General features: G+C 39.2%; 1 protein-coding gene across 2 annotated transcripts in view; it reads right to left on the bottom strand.

Annotated features, from left to right (window-relative positions):
• The window catches only part of LIMA1 (LIM domain and actin binding 1), a 56,914-nt gene that overhangs the window by 17,705 nt on the left and 26,579 nt on the right, over window positions 1–12,630 (bottom strand). For both annotated transcript variants that reach the window (XM_063293625.1, XM_063293624.1), the window contains exons 5-6: window positions 5,068–5,176; window positions 2,466–2,596 (exon numbers count right to left, since the gene is read on the bottom strand). In XM_063293625.1, coding sequence (XP_063149695.1) covers window positions 2,466–2,596; window positions 5,068–5,176 — 240 coding nt within the window. The remainder of the gene's footprint in view (window positions 1–2,465; window positions 2,597–5,067; window positions 5,177–12,630) is intronic.

The raw sequence follows: 12,630 nt of genomic DNA, 5'->3' as shown, positions 1-12,630 counted from the left end.
AAGGCACATTTTGCTCATCCCCAAATTCTCTGCTGTTTGCTAAGCTGAAGAACAAAACTTGAACTCTGATTATTTATGATAGGATTGTTTATTAGAAGGGCAGATGGCCTCCAGTCTATTCGCTCATTTATGGAACTCTGAAATTTATATACAACCTTCTACATGGTCCCTTGAGATATCTTAGACTAGAATTCCCAGAGGCCAAGCCTGCTGTCTTTGATGGGAGTTGTAGTCTAACATGCCCTGAGGGGATCACACTTGGCTCAATTAATCTAGATCTTTGTAAACAGAACCCTGTATACAATCCCATCCCACCCACACCCAAAAACCTCACAGTATTCCTATGCAGATTCAGAAAATATCTGGGTTTTGCACACTGAAATTCTTTCTCCCTATCAAGCTTCCAAGTAAAATGCTATTCTTTATTATCTGAAGCTCTTAGTGAGCCATCAGCTCTCTAAAATATTATGTAGCAACTGTTACTAATGGGCTTCATGGAACAGACATTGAAGTCTAACCTCAACCAGCTGTACAGGCTTTATCACAACTTAGCATTGTATTCACTAAATGAGCATGCATTCCTCTCCTTCCTTTTTATAAGAACCTCTGACAAAGTGAGTGGGCAGACCCATACATGGGGAAGTACTACTTTTTCCTGGAACTTCAAAAAACTTGAGCTGGAATCTGGTGCAAAAGGGAATGCTCGGAATCAGGGAGGGGGGCATCTAAACACTTAGAACCAGCTTTTAAGACCAAAAATGTTTTCAATTTCAGAAGTGAATTGTACATTTTCATATATAAAAATCCAGTCTTCTTCAAGCTTTCTTAATTTCAGTGACCTAATTTAGGAAGAAATGGGGGTAGATCTTTGGCAAAACAGGTGGGTTAGGGTTAGCCTGAAACACTTAGTTCAGTAGATATTGATTTACCCTAGATTTACACTAATTTAAGAACAGCTTCCAAGTATACAGGACATAGCACAAGTTCAGTAAGCATGATAGGATACAGTATATTTTATTACTTTAAATGCTATGGTCTCAGTAAAAACATAGCATATACTCATTTTAACCAGTTGTTGCTTACAATTCCTGATTTCAGTAGCATAAAAAGGCATTCTGTAAGCACCTCCCCTCCATGAAAAAATAGAATCTGTTTACATTGCAGGACTTGAGAATCCTGATATTACAGCATCCATTACCTTCCACAGGTAATTGGAATATTCAGTCAATGGATGCAGAGACACAGCTGAATTCCAATAAAAGAGCATATATGCAGCTCAGGGTTGAACTGCAGAGTCCCTGGTGCTCGCTGAGCTTGGTTGTTTGCTTGCAGACGTTTCATTACCCAACTAGGTAACATCAACAGTGCGACTTCTGTCAGCATTTTTGTGTGTTCTGGGGTCACGGTTTGTTCCAGTTGCTCCTTGAGGTTATCTATGGTGTGCTGATATTTGTTTAGTCTGAGGTGAGCATCCATGATCATACTGATGTTACCTAGTTGAGTAATGAAACTTCTGCAAGCAAACAACCAAGCTCAGAGAGCACCAAGGACTCCATAGCTGAATTCCCCTCCCCCTGCAAGAGGATGCTGCCTACTATACCTCTACCTACATCACAGCTTTGCCATCAAGAAATACCCAGAACACAGGGAATGGGCTCCTACAACCAAGCTGTATTTTTACTAAAAAGCAGAGAACTCTAAGCCAGGCATTAGAAATGTAACTCTCCCCATTCTGAACAAAACAGCACATTATTTTCACCCCTTCCAGTGTAGAACATGGAACCTCTGATAGTTCTTTCCTTGCAAAACTAAGTGCTTTGGCATAAGGATAGGAGTCGGTAGAACTTCAGGAGAGATTGGATTACAACTCCTCGTGACTCAATATTGTCCAGGGTAGCTGAGCTGGTAGCATCTGGAGGGGTGTGATTTCCCGGTCCCTGCCTAAAACCACCTCTTCCTCATATCCCAGTTAAAATTTTATCTAGCAGGTTCAGATCAACCACAGAAATTCAGTATGAATCAACATTACTATATATAGGTTACAGGAGGAAAAATGAAGCTAATTACTTGGGGATCAAAGCAACAAATCAGGACAAGTAAATATAGATGAGAGATGGCAAGACCTGTGGCTAGTCACTTAATCTTGTCTGCAACTTGACTTTATCTCATGATGATGATGATAAAATTTTAAAAAGCCTCCTGATTCTCAAATAGGTAAGCAAAGCTTATGTCCTATGCCACTGCACAGGCAAAACACAAAAGGACAGAGAAACATCCCACACACGTTAAAAAAAGAGCCTGAAAAAGGTTCCAGCAGCTTTAATAGGAAATAAGGCTTTAAAAGGGGGAAATTCATGACCCTCAAGAATTTTGAGCATTCAAGGCCAAGTCATCAGTAGCATCTCAGATGGAATCCTCTGCTGCAGAGCAGCAACAGCCACTGATCTCTAAGAAGTAAAACTTACCACATGATTGTGAGAACAGCCCTGCTTGGATACAGCCGCTTGGTATTTAGCAAGCCTATCCTTGATGGATGTTTCTGAAAAGCGAGGTATTTCTAGGTTTCTCCTGCTCTCTGCTTTCTCCAGGCTTGACGCTGCAGAGGAATAGAGCAAACGATCTAGAACATTTTTCAAATTAGGCAACTTTAAGATGCGTGGACTTCAACTCCCAGAATTGCCCAGCCAGCACTGTCCATTGTTTTCTTTGCTAATTTAAAGCTAAATTATATGCAATAGCATCAGACCTGGCTGTGAGGAGTAGTTCAAGAGCTACTCTTTTCAAAAACAGGAAGATGAGATAGTGGCAAAAGTGCAGGACGGGGAACCATATAATTTAGATGCTTATGCTTTTGGCTCCCTCCAAAAAGGCACCTCCCCACTCCTACCCTCATTCGAGCAACTGATGGGGTTATTTCTGAACTTACATACCATCCAGAACTAGAGCTAAAGTGGTTGTTTGAGGGCACAAGGTTCAGGTCCGTACAAGCACAACTGCACGTTACATCACCCCATTCAAAATAATATAAAACACAACCTGCTTATAAAGTGGCAAACTCATCCAGTTTGCTAAGATAAGGAAAACAGCGAAGAGCTGCTGCCGTTGTGGCAGGACCAAATTCTTTGTAATTACTGTATCACCACAGATGATGCGGGTGTAATTTATTATCTATCAACAGTTGCACTAACCATATCTGTGGAGATGTCTCTGCACCAAAGAAGAATGTACGATCGTGTTATCTCCTTTGGTTTGCACACACCGATACAGCAGTTCATAGTGATTGCAATCCAAAAGACATTTCCATCTTATCAAAGGGATGCCTCAGTATCTCCCCTTGAAGTAAACCGAGGTCATCACCAGAAACCTGAGATTAGCGTAGTAGCTATGAATCTGAGGAAGTGTCAACACTGAGGGCTTATTTTTTTAAAAAAATTACACATTGCCTCAATCTAGGCAGTTATCAGCCCTGGAATGACTTTTCTTTACAGTTCTATATACAGTTCTATATATCCATCTACCACTATTACTTTGTAAGTTTCATCCCAAACCAAATTGGATTACAGCATTGCTGGACTCACATTTGGCTGCACCATCATTTCAAACTCTTAACATTTCACACAAATTTTCTGTACTAACAATTCTTCCATCCCTTTGTTATAGCAATTTCAGGTAAAAACAGTGATCAGAAGAAAAAAATAAATATTTACTTTTCAGTTAGATATATTTTATATTCTGACTCTCCAGTCATGAATCTCCTTCCTTTATGCTAAGAATTCTACTTTGGTGACAATAGTTGGAAGCCTCTGGAAGCCATACCAAACATTTCTGCACCTCTGTATCAGATGATTCAGGAATGTCGCCACTCATTCTCAGCTTCAGTTTCCCTATCTACAATATGGAGAACTAACTTCTGTAGCCTAGGCCAGTGTTTCTCAACCTCAGCAACTTTAAGGTGCGTAGACCATGCTGGCTGGAGAATTCTGGGAGCTGAAGCCCAATGTCATGATCACCGTTGCGATGCTTGTGACATCGCAACGGCTCGCATGACAATGCAGGGAAATGGGTCCCGGGCGGATTAAGGGAAAAGGCAACTAGCTAACAAAAGAGAGCAAGGCGCGGAAGAGAGAGATACAATGTTGCAAAGAAGGTAATTGACAAGACCAGGCCACGAGGCGCGCCCGAGCTGTCAAAGAGATTACGAACCTGATCGCCCGGCAATGACCCATCACCGGCCGGGAAAAACAGTCAAGGAAACACCCGAGGCACAGGAGGGGCTCCATGACCCCTCACCTACCGGCAACGGAACCAACGGGGCTCGGGGCACACCCGAAGTAAGAAGGGGTGGGGCGCTGACCGGCGCGGGCTATTTAAATCCCATTCCAGCGCGCTCCACTCACTCTCAGCTCTTCTAAGGGCATGCATTCTATTCCCAAATAAAACCAGAACCTAAAGTCTACTCTGGCGTCTGTGTTTTTATTGGGTCTCAGGCAGAGCCTGACACCCAAACATCTTAAAGTTGCTGAGGTTGAGAAACACTGGCCTAGGCTACAGTGTTACCGTAAGGATTTCTATCATTAATTGACTGTACTAACTTAAGCCACTGCATATATGTGGAAAAAATGCCACCAAATTAATATTTCATACAAGCTGTAGCACTTCATGCTTATTTTACATAAGCAATCAATATTCTGCCCCTTGTGTCTCATGTACAATCCCTGACTGGATCAACTGCAACTTTCTTTAGCGCACACAATGCATGGCCATTTTTTAAAATGTGCATACATAACTCTTGCATATTACAATGATCAGGCACACAGTTTCAGTATACAAACTGAAAGTGTATAAACTGTATACTATATATATTTATATTCACTATATAAGCCGAATATAAGCATTTATCTCACATTTCTCTTTTAGCTATTTCATATAAAATAATTAGGTATATTTGCACTTTAAGTTGCTAACGTTTTGAGTTTTGGAGTGGCCCTCTTCTCTGTTAAAGGGATAAAAACCGTGCGTGCCGTAGTACAAGTGGGAGCCTTCCCAACTATATTGAATGTTGCTCACATGAAGAATTGTGGTTTCTTTCTCCAGGAGGGAAGTCAAGGTCCTCTGAAAAGAAGTTACTCTCCGAGATTCTCCTACCCTCAGCAGCTCTGCCATGGTCATGAACAACCTGTGTTAAAAAGGAGAGATTTTCTGTTTTTTATTTGATTAGTGCTCAAATAAAGAAGAAAAAAAGGTAAGTGGCAGCAAGGAGGATCAGTCTAACATCCAGGCAGCAAGCCAAGATGTTCTCTCTTTGAACTCTGAACTCATGCTGAAAGCAAATAATTTATTCAAGCTGGTAAACATTAATTTACCTAGGTTGATTGTATTAATTTTATGTGAAATTCCAGGTGACTGAAATTATTTTCTTCCTGTGGTTAAACTCCTTTTTGTAGCTAAAGATTTGGGTTCCTTGGTTTAATAAAGAAATGTCTTATTAAAATTTTCCCATTATGCAAGATTACATAGCTACCCTTTGTGTTTTAGAACTGACACAAGATTTGTTAGGTTCTATGGGCAGGAAGATCCAAAGTGCCTCCCTATCTATTTTCCTAGAGCTGGGCTGAAGGAGGAAGTCTTTGGTAAACGGGCTAAGAACTCCTGAGCTAGACAGACTGAGGTATGTCAGGAGGTTTGGCCTGAGTGTGGCAGTCTATCATAATGGGCTTTTACTAGGGAACTCCACAGAAGAAATAGTCTGTAAATCAGGTTTTAATTTTCACTCTTCCCAGTTTATAACACGAGGTGATTACATTTTAGGCGCTGTTGTGTCCACTGGCAGATATTTGGCACAGTGTATTGTCAAGGGTTTCTATCTCTCAAATATGACAGTATATCATTATTATGTATATATCATTCTATCTCAGATTTTTTAAATATAAAAACACATTTGCTGTGGGAAAGCTCTATTTTAAGAACTGAATAGACTCCGGCTCAAAATTCTTTACTTATAAGTAATGTTGGCTGTTAAGAAATAAACAGTCCCACAACAAATCCATCTATCCAAAGTTCAAAGATTCTGGATATATGCTTCCAATGGAGCCCCTGGTTAGCATCCAGAGTGTATTTTTAAATTCCTATTTTAATCCTTCAGCAGAAAATACAGCAATTTCATCCGGCATTTGGTAATTTTAAAAATGTTGTATAATTTGGATGTAGTAAAAGAGAAGGCCCAAATACACACATACACACACACACTTCCCAGTATCATCTTTACACACAGCACACATCTAGTGAAGATAATCACATCACAGTAAATAGCAACGATCCCAAATCTAACCAAAAAACCAAGTGACTCAATGGCTAGGTGCCCAAAAATGATCCTATCATTTACGTCATCAGATTAATCAGCAAAGCCTTTGAGCAAATTCATCAGTGAGAGATATTTTCTTTCAGAAGCAATTCTGGTTTTGAAATAATCTTTAATAGGAAATATGAAAACAATTAGAAACAATTTCGTTCCAAACTGAGAGATGGTTCTTGTTAAACTCCATACTGCTACACTTAAATCGAAAAACAAGTTTTAGGGATATCAGTCATTTTTAAAAAGTGCCCAGAGAAGTCATTAGATTCAGTTTCATTAAAAATGAAGGCTATGGGTTGCTCCAATTTCTTAGGAGCCTTGTCTTTCTCCTCTCCTCACTAAGTTGCTGTCAGCAGACAGGAATTCATCTGGGCCTGCATTTTTCTATACTCTTAAGAGGGGAAGAATTAGGCAAAAGAATTTTAGGCCAGTGCACAAGTTCCAAAAGTCTCAGCACTGCAGAGAGTCAGAAAGCATGTGAAAGAAAGCAAGTCACATACCCTACATGCAGATGTCACATACAAGTAATTCCTAGGTAGTAGGCAGCTTTTACAGAAAGTTTAGAACCAACGAGAAAAAGCATTTCACTCAGAGGAAAGAATGTGTGCGTGTCGGCATCTGTGTGAATGTGCGCGCATGGAAGTCAACACATCTGTAGACGATTAGAGCAGCAGCAAAGTCATAATATACTGAACCTATTATTGTCACCAAGAGCAGGAAAGATTCAGGGGACTGGAATGCTGACTTCAGACTAATTTGACCCAAAGAAACACTTGTGGATTAAAGTAAGTATGTTCATGGGATTCCATTTTTCTTTGTCACCCAGAGTTTAAGAAAAAGCAAGTCTAGAAATCTGCAACAGGAAAAGAAAAAATTATTGGACGGGCAATTTATTTTCATAAATGTATTGTGGAAAGATTAAGATGGCCATCACTTTCCGTGGCTCTTCTGCTTTCGCCACAGCTTTTCTAAAGCTGTTATTTATCCTCCTCTAATTTTTTTCTTCAAGAGTCACAACGAACTCCTATCACATCCAGAATGCTACAACACAGGCCCAATGTTGCTAGCCCACATAACTGGAAGGACATGGTGTCATCTTATCAAAGCAAAGCAGATTCTTTTTTGGTTTTTGCTTAGGAAGGAGTCTGCCCAGATGTTTGAAGTAACACACACTTGGGCATGAAATTCCACTGCATTCTCTTCAGAATTCCAGTATTTTAATTAAAAAATCTACTTCAGAGGTACGTTATTTACACATGCCCAAATGATGCACTGACAACGGTATCCCTTCAGTGCAGCTTGCCGCACATCTGTTGAATGGAATTGGAAGTTGAATCCACGGAGACCTGCATTCCACTATCCAGCTCTCTTCAATGCGCTAAGACTACGGTTTGTACCATCTCCAATTAGAGTGACTTTGCAAATATATCTGAGGGGGCATCAGGTGGAGGAAGGCCATTTAAGCAATTATTCTGAGTCCAACATTTTTTTAAAATCCCAATGTCCAGCACTGAATTGTTCCGGTTTATGAAATACTTGGAAAGCCCTCCCACCCCCCACTTCCAGATCACTGCTAAAAGTCTTCAGCAACTTATTCTGTACTCTAGACCATTATCTTGTTACTGGCCAAAGTCCTCAGGAAATCAGTGCCTGAAAAGAAATACTGTAGCTGGCAGTCTTGTCAGTGTCTCTTTCTTCATCATTCTCAAAGACCAGGTGACCTCATAGCTGAAATGAATTAAAATGGGTTTCTGACAATGTCCAGAGCAATGAGGCATTCACTACCAATCACAAGAATCACCTCCATGCCGTACCTCTATTGAAATGGGCTACATATATTTCTTAAAATAAGGATTTTCCAGCACAGCCTTCCTCAACTTCATGTCCTTCAGATTTGTTGGCTTTCTATTCTCACAATTAATCCAACGTATTTGGAGGGTACTCCAATGATAATTTTGATAAAACTTTCTAAAGTGAAAACCTTCTGGATGCATTTAGGCCCTTGTGCATATTTAGTAACTATCTCTGATTCTATGATTTAAGAACAATCCTTAGCTAAGATATGAGACAGCATATAAACATTTTGTTATTGTAAAGTTAGAAAAATTGGTACTAATTTAGCAAAATATCTTTTAAAAGTAGGAATACAGTAATTGGTTGATTGTACCAGAAAGGTAAACCTTGTCCAGATCTTGGGGCTTGAATTGTAATCAGGGCATTTTAGGAATAACAACATGCACGGGAAGCAAAAAAAAAAAAGAACATTAATGGGTAGGATGTGTGAATACGCAAAGGCTCAAAAGAATTTCTCTAAATATCAGGATCAGCAATGTGGGTCCTTCAAAGACTTAAGTAGGGTCTATCAGGCTCAATGTTCCACAAGACTTTTAAAAAATATTCTTTTGATAAACAGAAACTAGCTTTAACGTTAGCTTTCAATATAGTATTTATAGGAATGCCTTTGGCCTTCATGAAGGTCTCTAAATGGTCTGGCAGAAAGGATCCTGAAAAGCACATTTGCCTTCTGGTAGATGGTATTTTGTGTCTGGCTATTTTTACCATGACAGTCATTTTGCAAATCAGCAGGTTTTTCATTGTAGCCATTTTTTGAATAAGAGTACAGCTTGGTCTCAAAATTCTCATATATTCTCTCAACCACAAAGAATGCCTACCCCTGCTACACATATATACTAAGTAGTGCCAATGACATAAAAATTGTCCTTGCATAAAAATCTCATTAATGATCATTACTAATGTATGGCACATGACAATGAATACAACATGTTCTAAAGCAAGGTGTGACCCCTGCCCATCAGAACTTGCTTTATTTTTTTTAACAGTCCTTGCAGTAGATGAGTTCTTATATTCATTAGGCACACTTACAGCCTTTACTCCAGGACGTAAAGGCAGCCTGCATACTAACCATCACCCTGGGAGCTAGACTGGGTCTGAAAGTTAGTGACTGATCCAAAATCACCCAGTGAGTTTTCCACAACTAGGGCGGGATCTCTCCAGTTCTATTCAAACCTTGACTACAACACACTAGCTCTCATTGCAATGCCTCTCCAATGATAATCTTTTGAAGAAAGACCACACTGTTTATTAGGGCTGTGCATGCTTAAAAATTATTGAAAGCAGTGCTTTGGACTTTACATGAGCACAGAACATTTGTTGTTTATTAAAGCAGCTCAACTTTTTTCAGGCTTCCACATTGCTGCACAAGGCCTAGTTAATTAATTAATTAATTAGCAAGCCACTGCTTTAAGCAATATATTCATTAAAATTAATGCAACTAGAAGCCTGCTTTAAGAAATAGCACAAAGGGACTTGGCCTTGGGCAAGGTCCAAAGTACTTCTTTTGAATCATTTTCAAAAGCTGCATGCACAGCCATATTGCTGGTGTCCTCAAATAAGTATTAGGCAAAGGAAAGAATAAAGTTATCCTAAAGTACATAGGACATAATTCTGCTCCACTTTCCTTCACTATTTAATAGTCAATCAAAATGATACAAATATTTAAAATGCAATAATACTAGTTTGGATCCAGAGATATCTAGTGAGAGCAGAAAGGCATTTCTATTTGCACAAGGCAGCCCCATCAAGTTCTTTCAACTCCTACTACTACCCACCATTCTCCATTATGCAATTTCAGAGAAGCTCCTGAATCTCCAGACGTGAAGAAAAGGAGCACATGCGAGAGAAAGTCTCCACTCTGTAGCAAACTTCTGTTCATATCTATATCCAAGCCACTGTGTTTTGGCAGTTTATACACCCTCCTGCATTTATCAACAAAATGTTGTGTTAAAAAATCCTTAAACAGAAGAATGTGGGGGGAAAAAACCCCTTCCTTGTTTCCAAAACATTTAAACCAGATTTTGTGTTTGTAGTTTTCAACAAGATGAAGATAAAGATGTTTACTTCTTGTTGTGCATTAATATTATAATTATTAGACAACCCAATCAACACACTATACTTATCTTCCTTTTGAACAATCAACACACAACTTTCTTCTCCTTGGCCCCAATCTTCCCTTAGTGACTTCTGCTACAGTGCCCAACCAATTCTTGCTCCCGGAAATTCATTTTAAACTATCTCCTGGGTCCATCATGTCAGTTTACTTGAAAGAGAATAATCATAACTCAATAGCATGCATATCCTACTTAAAAGATCAGGTAAGATTTATCACAGCCTAAAATATTGGTATGAGAGCCAGTGTGGTGTAGTGGTGAAGGCATCGGGGCTAGAAACTGGGAGACCGTGAGTTCTAGTCCCACCTTAGGCACAAAGCCAGCTGGGTGACCTTGGGCCAGCCACTTTCTCTCAGCCCTAGGAAGAAGGCAAGGGCAAACCACTTCCAAAAAGCCTTGCCAAGAAAACTGCAAGGACTTGTCCAGGCAGTCTCTGAGAATCGGACACAACAGTGAGTGTAAGAGATCCTTATTGTGTAGGTAATACTGGACTAAACAAAACTTGTCATAATATGAGGCACTTCCTGTTCTTTTCTTACTGCTGCCATTTTGATTCTCCACCATCCCCATCCTCAATACTTCAATCTCTCAGTCCATGTCCTTCTGTTTTGTCTCATGTTCTACAGATTGCATGAGTAGTCAACTACACATTAGATAAGAGAACAAGCAGGAAGGATAATGGGCTTGGTTGCAGAACATTAGGCACAGACGCCAGTATTTCTGTAATGCTGTCACTTGCTCCCAGATATTGGATAACGTAATACATAACATACATATACAACTATATATGTATTCTAGAGGATTCTGAACATGTCAGGTTGAATACCACCTACAGTTGGAATATGACATCAGGCATATGAATCAACGAAAACTGCATTATGTACCTTATGCCAATCCTGAAGTTTCTAGAGCCTCTTGATTAAATAATTCTGTCTATTACACAGATATAAGGGAAGATTTTATAGGGTTTTATATGAATTTGGTTAAAGTTTAGCAGCAAGGAGAAGAAAAAATACCTAAAGCATTTAGCTTATCAAAATAACTTTTGCACATCTGTGAAATCCAGACTTGGACTTACTGCTGCTCTAATATATTTTCTATACTACTAGATGGTCAGTAATGCAAAACTACACAATGTTCATTTCTATTACAATATAACATTTACAATGCAGAGTTTTTTTATGTTTTTAAAAATGTATACAACCATAAATATGCATCTAAAGTTAGTATCTTCCGTCTGAGACATTCTCTCTGCAAAACCATTTCTACACAGCTAACTTTTCGACTGTAAGGAATATGAAATACTTTCTCTATGGGCCAGTTTCTCTTATAACTCAAAGATTTCATACAACTGGAAAACTTGCATATTCCTAGCATGTTTAGCTGACTTTAAATTTGCGTAGAACCAATACAGGCAACATCTACACCAGCCTTTCTCAACTTTTTGACCCTGGAGGAACCCTTGAAATATTTTTCAGGCCTCAGGGAACCCCTGCACATTCAGGCTCAAATATAGGCCAGAAGTTATAAAATTATTCGTTTAATGTTTAGGCCTGTATATTTGCATTAACAGTGTTCTTAAACTAAAAATAATGAATCTTTACTATGAAGTTGCCCGAATTTGAAATATTTTTTTAAATAAATCATGATCTCCCAGGGAAGCCCTAGTGACCTCTCACAGAACCCTGGTTTAGAAACCCTGGTCTGCACTAATTTTTGAAAGTAAACTTTTTTGTCTTGTTCAAGGTGAGTCACGCTCAAGGTGAGTCATCCTATGTCTATAGATCAGGTGTCCACATTTCTTGGGATACCTATACACACCCAACCATTTCATCCATATTATGTTCAGATCTAATTGAACATCTCAATTAGCATAGCAGGATATATGCAGTTAAGGTAAGATAAACTGCTCCTGTGACAATCTGCTTTGGAGACCTAATTCACAAAATTTAGCTTGACTCAAAAATAATTCACTTCTTCAAAGCCCTCAGGCATTTTAGATCACAGCCATATCTGTTTATATTCTAGCATCTACTTGGAACGTATACAAGGGACTAAACTGAAGGAAACTATGAAGAAACTGGAAAAAGTCAACCACACTGTTTCAAGCCACTACCATATGCAACTCATTTTCTTGTTATGCAATTTGCAATTTCCCCCAGGGACACAGTCTGTAGTCCACATGCTGGATCAGATTTCATGAGCAGTTGTAGGAAAATGCAAGGCCCATGAATTTGCAAGTCAAAACTGGTGAAGACAGGCATTCTCAGACTATCATCACACACTTTCTTCCTGTGGGAAGATTTAGCA

Source organism: Candoia aspera, chromosome 2 (genome assembly GCF_035149785.1).
Source record: "Candoia aspera isolate rCanAsp1 chromosome 2, rCanAsp1.hap2, whole genome shotgun sequence".
Taxonomy (NCBI): domain Eukaryota; kingdom Metazoa; phylum Chordata; class Lepidosauria; order Squamata; family Boidae; genus Candoia; species Candoia aspera.
This window is presented reverse-complemented; position numbering and strand designations above follow the sequence as displayed.